Source organism: Chiloscyllium plagiosum, chromosome 33, assembly GCF_004010195.1.
Source record: "Chiloscyllium plagiosum isolate BGI_BamShark_2017 chromosome 33, ASM401019v2, whole genome shotgun sequence".
Taxonomy (NCBI): Eukaryota; Metazoa; Chordata; class Chondrichthyes; order Orectolobiformes; family Hemiscylliidae; genus Chiloscyllium; species Chiloscyllium plagiosum.
In genome coordinates, this window is record NC_057742.1 from 38,430,613 (window position 1) to 38,446,215 (window position 15,603).

General features: G+C 41.2%; 1 protein-coding gene across 17 annotated transcripts in view; it reads left to right on the forward strand.

Moving 5' to 3' along the window:
- LOC122540026 (protein TANC2) overlaps positions 1 to 15,603 on the forward strand; it is a 1,063,581-nt gene that overhangs the window by 1,027,751 nt on the left and 20,227 nt on the right. For all 17 annotated transcript variants that reach the window (XM_043675319.1, XM_043675327.1, XM_043675320.1 and 14 more), the window contains one exon: positions 6,246 to 6,392. In XM_043675319.1, the coding sequence (XP_043531254.1) occupies positions 6,246 to 6,392 (147 nt within the window). The remainder of the gene's footprint in view (positions 1 to 6,245; positions 6,393 to 15,603) is intronic.

The following is a 15,603-nucleotide window of genomic DNA, read 5'->3' on the forward strand; positions in this document are numbered from 1 at the left end:
CAGGATCACACAGTTCCTTACCTCGTTACACCCTCTGTTCAAAAATGGCCAAAGGAGCTGAATTCCAGAGGTGAGGAGAAAGTGACAGCCTTTGACATCAAGGTCACATTTGACTTAATGTGGCACCAAGGAGTCCTATCAAAACTGGAGTCAGTGGAAATCAGAGAGAAAACTCTCTAGTAGTTGGACTGTTACCTGCACATAGGAAGATGCTTGTAGATGTTGAAGATCAATCATCTCAGCTCCAGGGCATCTCTGCAGGAGTTCCTCAGGGAAGTGTTCTTAGCTAACCATTTTCAGCTGTTTCATCAATAATCATCCCTCCATCATGAGGTCAGAAGTGGGGATGTTCACTGAATATTGCACAATGTTCAACACAATTCACACCTTCTCAAACATTGAAGCAGTCCATGGTCAACTGCAGCAAGACCCAACAACAGTTTACTATTTACAAGATAGACTGTCAAAATTCACCAAGACTCCTTAAGATGCCTTCCAAACCCACAACCTCGAGCATGTAAAAGGACAAGGGCAGCAGATACATGGGAACATCACCACTACAAATTCCTCTGCAAGCCACTCTCCATCCTGACTTGGAAATGAATTGCCCCATTCCTTCAGTGTCGCTGTGTCAAAATCCTGGAGTTCCTTCCTAATGGTATTGTGGATGTACCTACGCACATGGGCTGGAGAGTTTCAGGAAAGCAGTTCACTACCACCACCACCTTAAGGGCAAATAGGGATGGACAATAAATGTTGACCCAGCCAATGATGTTCATATCCCATAAATTAATAAAAACCAAAGCTGTGGCTTTTTTTTGCAGGTGGAGAATGTCTTCATAATAATCATCTCCTCTTTTGAAAGTCAGTTTGGGCATTGCTGAAAAAGACAGTTTGTCAAAGCATTTGTCTTGTACTCATCAGGGCAATTCACAAGAATACTAATTTTTATGCAAATAACTTGTATAAACTTGGAATACTGAAGATTTGGTGATTTTATAAAAATATTTTTCTTTTCACCAATATTGTTCCAGAGTTAACCCATTAAACAAACTGAATTCCATGGCTCTAACACATGTTCATCAGTTTTATTTATTCCTCTATTTTCTCTAAATCCTGTCCAAATATGCAACTATCTAGCTGGGGTAAGAAGCAGAACAGAGACATATTGGGCAGATTGAGTAATAAAAGTTACCTTCTTAAATAGATGGCTGTGTTTCAAGGATTGTCTGTAATATCTTCCAGCCCTGGAATCCTCTGGATACCCAGCACTCCTCCAGTTCTGGTCTCTTATCCATCCACATTTTGTGGTGCTCAGCTATTGAAAGCTGTTTCTTCAAGTACCTTGCACCTAACCTCTGGAATCCTTTTCTCTGCCATTCGACTTTTCTTGTCTTCCTTTAAGACTTCCCTAAAACCTGCTGCTTTGCTGAAACATTTGTTCACTTGACCTAATATTTCTCTATTTAAATCAGTGCCAAAGGTTGTTAAATAATGTTTTTGTGAAGTCCCTTGGGATGTTTTACCATGTTAAAGATACTATGTAATATTAATTTTTTTGGCAGTAGTTTGACATGATGATATGGAGCTTTGTTCACAAAGTGGCCGTTTAGCCTGATTCTTTCGAATGAAACCTTGTAGAGCGGGAAGGGAGAAAAGTAATTAGATTTTTACATTCTGTTCTCAGTGCTGCTTGGACATTCGTTAGGTTCATTGAGCTAATTGTAATGAAAATTACTTGCTTCAGCTTTTGGCTGCATTAATATCAGGCTGTAAAAACAGAAAATGATGCAGATAAACTGTAACTCCAAAAACATCTGACAGAGTCATAGAGTACACCTTTGGTCCAATCCGTCCATGCTGACCAGATATCCCAACCCAATCTAGTTCCCACTTGCCAGTTCCCGGCCCATATCCGTTGAACCATTCCTATTCATATACCCACCCAAATGCCTTTTAAATGTTGCAATTGTACCAGCCTCCACCATTTCCTCTGGCAGCTCATTCCATATACGTATCACCCTCTGCATGAAAAAGTTGCCCCTTAGGTCTCTTTTATATCTTTTCCCCTCTCATCCTAAACCTATGCCCTCTAGTTCTGGACTCCCCCGCTCCAGGAAAAAGACTTTGTCTATTTATCCTACCCATGCTCCTCATGATTTTGTAAACCTCTATAAGGTTACCTCTCAGCCTCCGATGCTCCAGGGAAAATAGCCCCAGCCTGTTCAGCCTGTCCCTATAGCTCAAATCCTCCAAACCTGGCAACATCCTTGTAAATCTTTTCTGAACCCTTTCAACTTTCACAATATCTTTCGAATAGGAAAGAGACCAGAATTGCATGCAATATTCCAACAGTGGCCTAAACAATTTCCTGTACAGTCGCAACATGACCTCCCAACTCCTGTACTCAATACTCTGTCCAATAAAGGAAAGCATTACTATTCATGACTCCAGTTTCAAGGAGCTATGAACCTCCACTCCAAGGTGTCTTTATTCAGCAACACTCCCTAGGTCCTTACCATTAAGTGTATAAGTCCTCTTAAGATTTGCTTTCCCAAAATGCAGCACCTTGCATTTATCTGAATTAAACTCCATCTGCCATTTCTCAGCCCATTGGCCCATCTGATCAAGATCCCATTGTAATCTGAGGTAACCTTCTTTGCTGTCCACTATACCTCCAATTTGGGTATCATCTGCAAACTTAGTAATTAAACCTCTTATGCTCCCATCCAAATCTTTTATATAAATGATGAAAAGTGGTGGACCCAGCACTGATCCTTGCGGCATTCCACTAGTCACAGGCCTCCAGTCTGAAAAACAACCCTCCACCACCACCACCACCTCTACCTTTGAGCCAGGTCTGTATCTAAATGGCTAGTTCTCTTCTATGAGATCTAACCTTTCTAACCAGTCTCCCGTGGAACCTTGTTGAAGTCTTACTGAAGTCCATATAGATCACATCTACTGCTCTGCCCTCATCAATCTTCTTTGTTACTTCTTCAAAAAATGCAATCAAGTTTGTGAGACATGATTTCCCATGCACAAAGCCATGTTGACTATCCCTAATCAGTTTATGTCTTGGCTAAATAACCATTAGAATTGGACATAAGATGAAATGAGATCCTCTTTACAGGTGTGACGTAACTTAGGAGTGACAACAATCTGTTCCAAAGAGCCTCTAATGTTTTAGTAGCATGTAAATAGATTACTTTTAAAGCTTGAAAGAAGTGAAGTAGATGATTTGAAATATCATCTAATGCATTTGAAAGTCAAGAAGTGAAGGGCAACGTGAAATGACAATGGAAAGGAACATGAGAGTGAAGATTCTAAAGTCAGACTAGAAGGGGATAAAATATTGATAATATACTAAGGCAAATTATGTAAATTCAGAGGAAATATGTAGTTAAAGAAATGGAGCTACAAAATTCTGCTCAGAGTTGAACTTGGTTGGAACAGTATTATAATCAAAGATAGCAAGGTTAGTATGCGAATGAGAGACTGAGCTAGGTTGGGACCCACAGGGAAATTTGTACTTCTTCAGGGTGAAGCAGTTTGGGAAGACAGTGGTGTTACTGGACTAATGATCTAGAGATCCAGGCCAATGCACTGGGGAGATGGAATACTTCAGTTAGTAGAATATAAATTAGAGGAAAAGTTCAGGAAATTATCAATGATTGTTGCTTAAAAAAAACATTTTGTTCACTAATGTCTTTTAGGGAAGGAAGTCTTTTGTCCTTTACCTGGTCTAGCCTTCATGTAACTACAGACTCTTTACCAATGTAGTTGACCTTTAACTGACTTGATCTCTAAATGGCTGACTAAGCCACTCAGTTCAAAAGAAATTAGAGATAGGCAATAAATGCTGGCATCATCAGTAACACACATCAAAGTAAGTCAGCCTGTCTGAACATGTTGGAGAATTATCAGTGAATATAAGGAAAAAGTCCATACAAGTTTTTGTCTCACATCTAGGAATTTCAGTCTTGCAAATTGATTAATATTCTGTGTGATTTGTTGTCCCATTCATATTAGTATTCTTGTTGTTTTAAGATTATTATTTTTCATGATAATTGGTTTCATTGTACAATGGGTTACTGCCTCTGTTCAGGATGTTAATAGATGTCATGGGGATTAGCAGCACTGTATCACAGCATGAGATGAGTGATCCTGGAAAAAGATTGCACACTACGATTATAAGTCCAAATTTAAATTATTATTTGGAATTATCAAGGCATCAGGCAGCCTATTTCAGATGCAAAAGTAAAGTGGCTGATGCATGTTATGCAGTTTAACTTTGGAATAACATGGCATGAAGTAAAACTCATTCGATTGGCTGAACTGGTCCTCTCCCTCAACAACCTCACCTTCGAATCTTCCCACTTCCTCAACCAAAAGGCTAGCTGTGGGCACCTGCATGGGCCCCAGCTATGCCTGCCTCTTCATCAGGTACGTGGAACAGTCCATCTTCCCCAGCTGCAGCAGCACCATTTACCCTTACCTACTGTACAGTGATGACTGTATCAGCGCCACCTCGAGCTCCCATGAGGAGGTTGCACAGTTCATCAAATTCATGAACATCTTCCACCCTGACCTCAAGTTCACTCGGACCATCTCGGATACTTCCCTTTCCTTCCTGGACCTCTCCAACTCCATTTCTAGTGACTGATTCAACACGGACATCTACTTCAAACCCACTGAGTCTCACAGCTACCTGGACTACACCTCGTCCCACCCTATCTCCTGCAAAAATGCTATCCCTTACTCCCAATTCCTCCACCTTTGCCCCATTTGCTCCCAGGAGGACTAGTTCCACCATAGAATATGGACTCCTTCTTCAAAGACTGCAATTTCCCCTCTCACATGGTCAACGATGCCCTCCAGTGCATTTCCTCCACTTCCCACACCTCTGTCCTTGAACCCCATCCCCTAACTGCAACAAGGACAGAACCCCTCTGATACTAACCTTCCGCCCTATCATCCTCTCCTATTTCCGCCAACGACAAACAGACCCCACCAACAGAGATATATTTCCCTCCCCTACCTCTTATTGCATTCCACAGCAAGCATTCCCTCCGTGACTCCCGTGTTCAGTCCATGCCACCCCCAGCACCTTCCTTTGTCACTGCAAGCGGTGTAAACTGCGCCCACACCTGCTCCCTCACCTCCATCCAAGATCCCAAAGGATCCTTCCATATCTAACAGAGATTTTCCTGCATCTTCACACACATCATCTACTGTGTCTGTTGCTCTGAATGTGGTCTCCTCTTTACATTGGGGAGACAGGAACCCAACTTGCAGAACATTTCAGAGAACATCTCTGGTGTTAACACACTAAACAACCCCACAGCCCCGTGGCTGAACACTTCAACTCCCCCTCCCACTCTGCCAAGGACGTGTAAGTCTTGGCCTCCACCGCCAAATTCTAGTCACCTGAAGCCTTAAGGAAGAACACCTCATCTTCCGCCTTGAGACCCTCCAACCAAACAGGAACAATGTCGAATTCAACAGTTTCCTCATTTCCCCTTCCCTCACCTTATCCCAGATCCAACCCTCCAACTTGGTACCACCCTCTTGAACTGTCCTACCTGTCCACTCCACCCTCCGCTCCGACCTATCAACATCATCCCCCCCCCACCTTCATCTATCACATTCCTAGCTACCTTCCCGACCCCCAAGCCCTACCTCCCTCCCATTTATCGCTTAGCCCCCTTAGGCCTCCCCTACATTCCTGATGAAGAGCTTATGCTCGAAATGTCGACTGATGCTTCTCGGATGCTGCCTGACCAGCTGTGCTTTTCCAGCACCATACTTTTTGACTCTGAAGTAAAACCAAGTAATGAGAGTTGAAGTAGGTCCTCTGATAAATTACTTTTGGTCCCCCTCCATCACATTGAGAGTAACTGAAGCTGATTTCAGTCCAACTTGGGACAGTATGGACTTATTTATTTTGTGGCATCAGCATGTTGTGCAAAATCTGAAATATGAGGTGAGGTCTCCAGTTAATACCTAAAAGTGCCTCTAGGTAATCCTTGAAGAGATCCCAATATATCTTCTAGTTAGTCCTGAGATTTTACCCTAATTAATCATGATTCTAATTAATCCCCAAAATCAGATTTTAATCCCAATTAATTACTTTTAATTTCAACTTCCTAGTTAACAAGCCTCATAATATATTTTATTGAAGTTGGTATTTTAGTAAAGCCTAAAAATGTTTCTAAAAATGTTTTCTCCTCTCCTTTGATCAGAAAGGAAAGGTAAAGGAAGCAGCTCAGCGATACCAGTATGCATTGAAGAAATTCCCACGAGAAGGGTTCGGAGAAGATTTGAAGACTTTTCGGGAGCTGAAGGTGTCCCTCTTGCTGAACCTCTCACGATGTCGGAGGAAAATGAATGTATGTCCAATGGCCTCTTTGGTAAATAGGAAGAGCAGGGTGCTTCCCTTAAAACAGAAGTGCCCTGATCTCACAGATGATGCTTTACATCACGATAAAAGATTTTGCCATGCATTACAGCTACTTTTCATGTATGCAAGCTTCAGTGTATCAATTTTATGTCCATCAGTATATGTTATGTCCATAACAGAAAATGATTCAGACCAATAAGTAGGTTAAGAATAGGGTGTACATATTTTAGATGCACAGGTCATGTTATGCCTTTCTGGCCCCAGTATATCAGTCTGCACTGACCTCAGTACCTTAGTTCTCAATAATTCCATGCAGCTCTGCACCAAAGCTCTGCATCCTAAATTCTTCCGCATATGTCATCAGTAATGCATGATGCCTTTGCAAACATTTTCTTAAAAGTAATAATTATTTTTAAAGTGTAAGAAAAATAATCAAGTGCTAGTCAGTTTTTGAATTTTTTTTATCAAAGGTTCAGTGTCAGTGTTCAGTTCTCACAACATGCTGAACCAATCAGGACCTGCATCTGGGTGCAGCAACCATGTACTAATGCTGCCCCAATTCATAGCAACAAATAAAAACAAGTACAACTAATAAAAACAAGCAGTCAGCAAACACTGGTTACAATTGAGGGCTGTTGTGCTAAGACTCAGAAATCAAGGGTTGGCTTCTATAGTGTATTCATGAGCAACACTCCAACCTGAGAGACAGGAGTTTACCTTTTTCTCTAAAGCTGTGGTTATTATTTGCAATGTCATACCTTAGGAATTAATTTATTTCAAAAGTGGTTTTTGCCTCGTTGTCACCAGCTTTTATATATAGACTGAGTACCAGCAGTCAAGTAGTGTCTACTCTATTGGTCTCTGACATCCCTTGCTGAAAGGAGTTGCTTGCTGACGAAATTAGCAATTAATACTGTAGATGATTTTCTCACACATGATTGCTCTGACACATTTTATATTAATGGATTTTATTCAAGGTTATAATAATTGTAACTGCATCCTTTCTTGAATTATCACGGTCAGAGTTTAAATTGACCTTCTTGGTCAGGGTTTTGAAGAGGAAACTGAGTTTGATGGTCCCCTCTCTTCTATAAACCAACTTAAATCAGTCATTTGGGATTTGGTACAGGTGGAAATTATGGCCATGGCTGTTGTCTAACACAGCCATTCTCGTCACTCTAGCTGACTGATGGCTTCAACAACATGTCAACTATCACTGCAGTACTATACCACATTTATTCAGTTGAATTGGTTGCAGAGTATTATAAACTTAAATAAAATAATGTTTGAGAGCTTCCATTCCAGTTTCAGTTATGATCAAACTTATAGAGTCATAGAGATGTACAGCATGGAAACAGACCCTTCGGTTCATCCTGTCCACACCGACCAGATATCCCAACCCAATCTAGTTCCACCTGCCAGCACCCGGCCCATATCCCTCCAAACCCTTCCTATTCATGTACCATCCAAATGCCTCTTAAATGTTGCAATTGTACCAGCCTCCACCACAACTTCTGGCAGTTCATTCCATACACGTACCACACTCTGCATGAAAAAGTTGCCCCTTAGGTCTCTTTTATATCTTTCCCCTCTCACCCTAAACCTATGCCCTCTAGTTCTGGACTCCCCGATCCCAGAGAAAAGACTTTGCCTATTCATCCTATCCATGCCCCTCATAATTTTGTAAACCTCTATAAAGTCACCCCTCAGCCTCCGAAGCTCTTGGGAAAACAGCCCCAGCCTGTTCAGCCACTCCCTATAGTTCAAAGATCCAACCCTGATAACATTCTTGTAAATCTTTTCTGAACCTTTTCAAGTTTCACAACATCTTTCCGATAGGGAGGAGACCAGAATTGCACGCAATATTCCAACAGTGGTCTAACCAATGTCCTGCACAGCCGCAAATGACCTCCCAACTCCTGTACTCAATACTCTGACCAATAAAGGAAAGCATACCAAACTTCACTATCCTATCTACCTGCGACTCCACTTTCAAGGAACCTGCACTCCAAGGTCTGTTTGTTCAGCAACACTCCCTAGGACCTTACCATTAAGTGTATAAGTCCTGCTAAGATTTGCTTTCCTAAAATGTAGCACCTCGCATTTATCTGAATTAAACTCCATCTGCCACTTCTCAGCCCATTGGCCCATCTGGTCTAGATCCTGTTGTAATCTGAGGTAACCCTCTTTGCTGTCTACTACACCTCCAATTTTGGTGTCATCTGCAAACTTACTAACTGTACCTCTTATGCTCACATCCAAATCATTTATGTAGAGGACTTGAATTTATAACAGGGAGTATTTTGATGCTGAATGTATATTGAAGCATATGCACTAACAAAAGGGATGACTGCCTAAAAATAGCATGTTGGGATCAATAAATGAGTTTGGTATTTTGAAAGAATTCTTTAACATAAAATTGCATGTGAATTTATCCCCCTATCTTTTAAGGTTTCTTCAGTAGGATGCATCCTTTTACAACCAAATGGTGTGTATGTAAGTTAGCTTGCTGAGCTGGAAGGTTTGTTTTCATACGTTTCGTCGCCATACTAGGTAACATCATCAGTGAGAGTCTCCGGTGAAGCGCCGATGGTATCTCCCACATCTCTGTTTATAGGTTTTGGTTTCTTAAGATGGGTAATGTCATTTTGGTTGTTTTTTTTTTCAAGAGAAGATAGATAGGATCTAAATCGTGTTTATTGATGGAGTTCTGGTTAGAATGCCATGCCTCTAAATTTCTCGTGCATGTATTTGTTTCGTCTGTCCAAGTTTGTGTATGTGTTGTCCCAGTCAATGTGATGTCCTTCTTTGTCTGTATGTATAGAAACTAGTGATAATGGGTTATGTCGTTTGATGGACAGTTAGTGTTCATATATCCTGGTGGCAAGTTTCCTGCTAGTTTGTCCGATGTAGTGTTTTTTTACAGTTCATACATGGTATCTCATTAATGATGTTAGTTTTGCTGGTGGTATCTAATCTAATCAAAACAGCGTCTCCAGAAAAACAACACACACGGACCAAATACTTAAGAAGCAATCATCCCAACACCCACAAACAAAGCTGCATCAAGACATTATTTCAATGAGCTCTGTCATACTCAGCACCTAAGAACTGCAAAAAGCAGAAGAATATCTATACAACATTTTCAATAAAAATGGGTACCTAATAAACATAATCTGCCCTTCCTCAGAAACAGACCCAAACAAGCAGACACAATCAAACCACAAACTATAGCCACATTATCTTACATCAAAGACGTATTAGAAATGACTTCCAGATGGGTGGCACGGTGGCTCAGTGGGTTGCACTGCTGCCTCACAGCATCAGGGACCCAGGTTCGATTCCCACCTCAGGCAACTGTCTGTGTGGAATTTGCACATTCTCCTTGTGTCTGTGTGGGTTTCCTCCGGGTGCTCCGGTTTCCTCCCACAATCCAAAGATGTGCTGGTCAGGTGAATTGGCCATGCCAAATTGCCCATAGTGTTAAGTGCATTAGTCGGGCGTAAATAGGATAAGGGAATGGTTCTGGGTGGGTTACTGTTCGGAGGGTCAGCGTGGACTTGTTAGGCCTAAGGGCCTGTTTCCATACTGTAGGGAAAAATAAAATCTAAAAATAAAAAATCATAAGAGTAAGAACCTACCAACACACTTAAACAGTGACTAATTAACCTAAAGGATCCATTAGATACCACCTGCAAAACTAATGTCATTTACAAGATACCATGCAAGAACTGTAAAAAAAACATTGCAATGATCAAATTAGCAGGAAACTTGCCACCAGGCGACATGAACACCAACTGACCACCAGACAACATAACCCACTATCACTAGTTTCTATACATACAGACAAAGGACACCACTTTGACTGGGACAACACCCACATTCTAGGACATGCAAAACAAAGACACACACGAGAATTCTTATAGTCGTGGCATTCTAACCAGAGTTCCATCAATAAGCACATCGATTTGGATCCTATCTACCTTCCCTTGAAAAAAAGAACTGGAAATGGCATCAGCCAACTTAAGAAACCAAGACCTAAAAATAGAAGCGGGACATACAACCAGCGCTTCACCGGAGACTCTCATTGATGATGTTACCTAATATGGTGATGAAATGTCTGAAAACAAACCTTCAAACTCAGCAAGCTAACTTACATACTTATCATCAACATTAGCTACAAATCTTCTCAAAAATCACTCGTTATATGATGTGCCTCTCAAGTTTTGTTTTAACTTGCCATTGGCATTCAAACCCAGGACTGCATTAAATCCATCCATCTCTGTCTCCATGGTTTTTATACTGAAAAACTTACTCAAGGACATAATTGAGATCAGAGACTAGATCATATTGATGTACTTTTGAATCCCTGGTACACTTATTGACAAATTACATTATGGGAAAAAATGTAAGATATTTTCTGTGTTTGGGAACTTGATAATAATGCTTGCACATGATAATAATGAACTGCTTTTATAAATTAAACTACAAAATATCTTGTAATGTATTTCTGCCAGTTTGAAACGGAGGTTTTGCCTCGGGCAACTGTCTGTGTGGAGTTTGCACATTCTCCCCATGTCTGCGTGGGTTTCCTCCAGGTGCTCCAGTTTCCTCCCACAGTCTAAAGATGTGCAGGTTAGGTGAATTGGCCATGCTAAATTGCCCGTAGTGTTAGGTGAAGGGGTAAATGTACGGGAATGGGTCTGGGTGGGTTGGTCTTCGGAGGGTCGGTGTGAACTTGTTGGGCCGAAGGGCCTGTTTCCACACTGTAAGTGATCTAATCTAAAAAAAATAATCTAATCTACCAGGTTTAACAGGTTGTACACTTCATTATAAATTTAGCTTTTATTTTCTGTAATAACCTTTGATGTGGCACCTTGTCAAATGTTTTCTGGAAATCTAAAGACAACACATCTAAGATATCCTTTATCTGCAGTACGTTTCTTCCTTAAAAACTCCAACAAATTGGTTATTCGTGATTTCCTTTTCACAATTCTGTTAACTCTGACCAATTAAGCTAACTGGTCTGTAGTTTTGTTTCTGCGCTCCTCCCTTTATGAATAAAGGCGTTAACATTCATTGTTTTTCAATATAATGGAACCTTTTCTGAATCTAGAGAATAGTGGGAAATTTAAAACTAGCACATCAACTGTCTCACTGGACACTTATTTTAACACAGAAGCTCCAACAAGGAGCAGTGCACAGTGCTGGGTGTTGGTGGACAGGTGTTGGAGATGGCAGTGCGTGATGATTTTAGTGAAAGCAACCACAACAAAGTATGTTATGGAAAAGGAAACAGATGGTCTGGAAACGAGGGATTTGGATTAGGCGACGGCAGATTTTTGGGGCACGTTTTTAAGGTGAGAGGAGAAAGATTTTAAAAAAAGACTTGAAAGGCAAATATTTTACACAATGAGTGTAAATTCATGTGTGGAATGAACTTCCAAAAGAAGTGGTGGATGTGGGTATAATTACAATATTTAAAAGATATTTGGACAGGTACATGGAAAGATTTGGAGGGATAGGGAGCAGGAGCAGGGAGGTAGGACTAGTTCAGTTTAGGATTATGGTCGTCATGGACTGGTGGGACCAAAGGGTCTGTTTCCATGCTGTATAACTCTGACTTTGTAAGACAGGATGTAGCTAAAATAGACTGGGAACAGCTATTTGTGAGAAAACCTACAGCAGAACAGTAGGAAGATATTCAAAAAGAAAATGGGAAGAGAACAGGCCCAACATGTTCTCTTTATGGTGAAAGATAGGAGTAACAAGCCAAAGAGGACCATAGATGTCGAGGAATATTCAGAGCTGGATAAGGAGGAAAAGAAAAGGTTTTAGCAGTTGTAAAGGTAGCAACTCAATGAGGCCTGAGTGGAGCATAAAAAATGGGAGGAAATGTAAGAAATCAATTAGAGCAAAGGCGGGCCATGAAAAAAGCACTGGTGAGTAAAATTAGGAAGAATCCCAATATAATCTGTAGGTAAATTAAGGGGAAAAGGATAACCAAGAAAGAGTAGGAGCCATTAGAGACCAAGGGGGCAATCTATATGTGGAATTAGATGAGTACCTCACTTTTGACTTCACATGGGAGGAAAACTATAAGGTTCTTGGGCAGAATGGTAGAATGAGTGAGGAGGTATTGGGGGTTTCAGCAGGCTTAAAAGTGAACAAATCACACTTGGATCAGTTGTATCCCAGGCTGCTGCTGTCGGAGGTGAAGGAGGAAATCACAGGAGCTCTGACCCAAATTTTTAACCTCTCTGGCCAGATGGAAGATACCAGCGGACTGGAAGACAGCTAATGTGGTTCCATTTTTCAAGAAGGATGGTAAAGATAATTACAGACTAGTAAATCTTGCATCAGTGGTAGGGAAACCATCGGAAAACATTCAGTGAACATCGGAAAATCTTCACTTAGAGAGAAAATGTTTGATCAGGGATGGTTTGTATGGCTTTGTCAGAAGGAAGTCATGCCTAACAAATTTGATTGAATATTTTGAGATGATCAGATGTGTAGATAAAGACAGTGCAGTTGATGTAGTATATATGGATACCAGCAAAGCCTTTGACAAGGTCCCCTATGGGAGAAGGTAAAGAAAGTAAAGACATGTTTAAGGTGCATCAAAGATTGGATTAGTGATAGGAGGTGGCTAATTGTGTGACTGAAGCCTGGTGTGCTCTAGTGTACCATAGGGATCAGTGCTGGGTCTCATTATTTGTGATACATATAAACAATATAGATGAGAATGTGGCGTGGATGATATGTAAGTTTGCTGATGACATTAAGATTGGCTGGGTGGTTAATAGTGAGGAAGAAGGTCTTAGTTTACAGGGAGATATAGAGAAATTGGTCAGATACGTAGATCAGAAACAGTTGGAATATAACCCTGAAAATTGAGGTGATGCACTTTGAAAGAAGTACCAAGACAGGGGAATACTCAGTGAATGGCATAAGAACAGGGATCTTGGGATACTTGTGTACAGATCCCTGAAGTGGCAGGAAGATTAATAGGGTGGTTAAGAAGGTTTATAGGACATTTGCCTTTATCAGTTATAGCAGAGATTATTATAGCAGGGACGTTATGCTCGAACTGTATATAACCTTGGTTAGCGCACAACTGGAGTACCATGTGTGATTCCTCGCCACACTTAAGGAAGGATGTGATTGTGCTAAAACAGAGACAAAGGAGATTCACCAACATGTTACCTGGTTTGGAGCATTTTAGTTTTGAGAGGCTGGTTAGGCTCAGGTTATTTTCTGCAGAGCACAGAATGTTTTACAAGGATCTGATTCAGATGTATAAGATTATGAGAGGCATGGATAGAGTGGCTAGGAAGCAGTTACAGATCTATGGATGTGCAAATGAGAACTTGCCCCATTCCTCCACTGCTAAAATTGCTTGGATTCAGGCCTGTGCCATCATTTTCTCCATCTGGATGAATCAATCAATCTTTCCTCAGTGGGGAACAGAGCAGCAGGTATGGATGGATTCAACTGCATAGAAAAACATGAAAGAAATGACAGGGAAGGAGAACTGAGAAGAGGTTATTAAAGTCTCTAGGACAGAATGTTTGGGAAGGGTTAGCAATCAAACATCAAGGACACTGGACAAACAAATGACAGTGAGAAGAGGGACAGTTAATACAGGATTGAAAATATTCCATCTGAATGCACGCAGTATAAGGAATAAGGTAAATGACCTTGTGGTGCAAATCGAAATTGCAGGTATGACATGGTAGGCATCACGGAGGCATGGCTGCAAGGGGATCAGGACTGGGAGCTGAATATCCAAGGATATACATCATATCGAAAAGATAGGCAGGTAGGCAGAAGGGATGGAGTTGCCTTATTAGTAAGAAATTAAATCAATTGTAAGAAACAAATTAGGGTCAGATGGTGTAGAATTTGTGTGGGTAGAACTGAGGAACCACAAAGATTAAATAAAAATGTGGTTGGAATTATGTACAGACCTCCAAATAGTAGTCAGGAGCTGGGGCGTAAGATACACCAGGAGATAGAAAAGGTGTGAAAGAAAGGCAAAGTTACAGTGATCATGGGGGATTTCGATACAGGTTGGTAGTGGTTTGCAAGAAAAGGAATTCTTCTGGAGCAGCTTGTGGTGGAGCCCATTAGGGAACAGACAATACTGGATTTAGTTTTATGTAATGAGGCGGACTTGATAAGGAAGTTTAAGGTGAAGGAACTCTCAGGAGGCACTGATCACACTATGATTGAATTTACTCTGCAATTTGAGGGAGAAGAAATCAGAAGTAACAGTATTAGAGCTGAATAAAGGCAACTACAGAGGCATGAGGGAGGAGCTGAGAACTATTGATAAGGAGAGGAGAAAATGAGGTCTGCAGATGCTGGAGATCAGAGCTGAAAATGTGTTGCTGGAAAAGCACAGCAGGTCAGGCAGCATCCAGGGAACAGGAGAATCGACGTTTCGGGCATAAGCCCTTCTTCAGGAGGGCTTATGCCCGATAAGGAGAGGAGCCTAGCAAGAAAGAAGTGGAACAGCAATGGCAGGAATTTCTGGGAGTAATTCAAGAGACATAGCAAATAATCATTCCTAGGAAAAAGATGTATGGTACATTGAGGATGAGGCAACCATAACTGACTAAGAAAGTCAGGAATAGCATAAAAGCAAAAGAGAAAGCATATAATGTGGCGAAGGGCAGTGGGAAACCAGAGAATTGGGAAGCTTACAAAGACTAACAGAGAGGAACAAAATAGAAATAAGGAGGGAGAAGATTAAACATGAGGGGAAGCTTTCCAGTAATATAAAGGAAGACTGTAAAAGTTCCTTTAGATTTATAAAGGGCAAAAGAGAGACAAAAGTGGACATTTGACCATTGGAAAATGATGCTGGAGAGTTCCTCAGGAAATGGCTGAGGAACTGAATAATTACTTTGCGTCAGTCTTCATGGTGGAAGACAAGAGTGAGGGGGTAGGTTAGATTCCCTACAGTGTGGAAACAGGTCCTTTGGCCCAACAAGTCCACACCAATCTTCCGAAGAGTAACCCACCCAGACTCATTTCCCTCTGACTAATGCACTTAACACTATAGGCAATTTAGCATGACCAATTTACCTGACCTGCACATCTTTGGACTGTGGGAGGAAACCAGACACTGAGAGAATGTGTAAACTCCACACAGACGGTCACCTGAGGCTGCTATTGAACCTGGGACCCTGGTG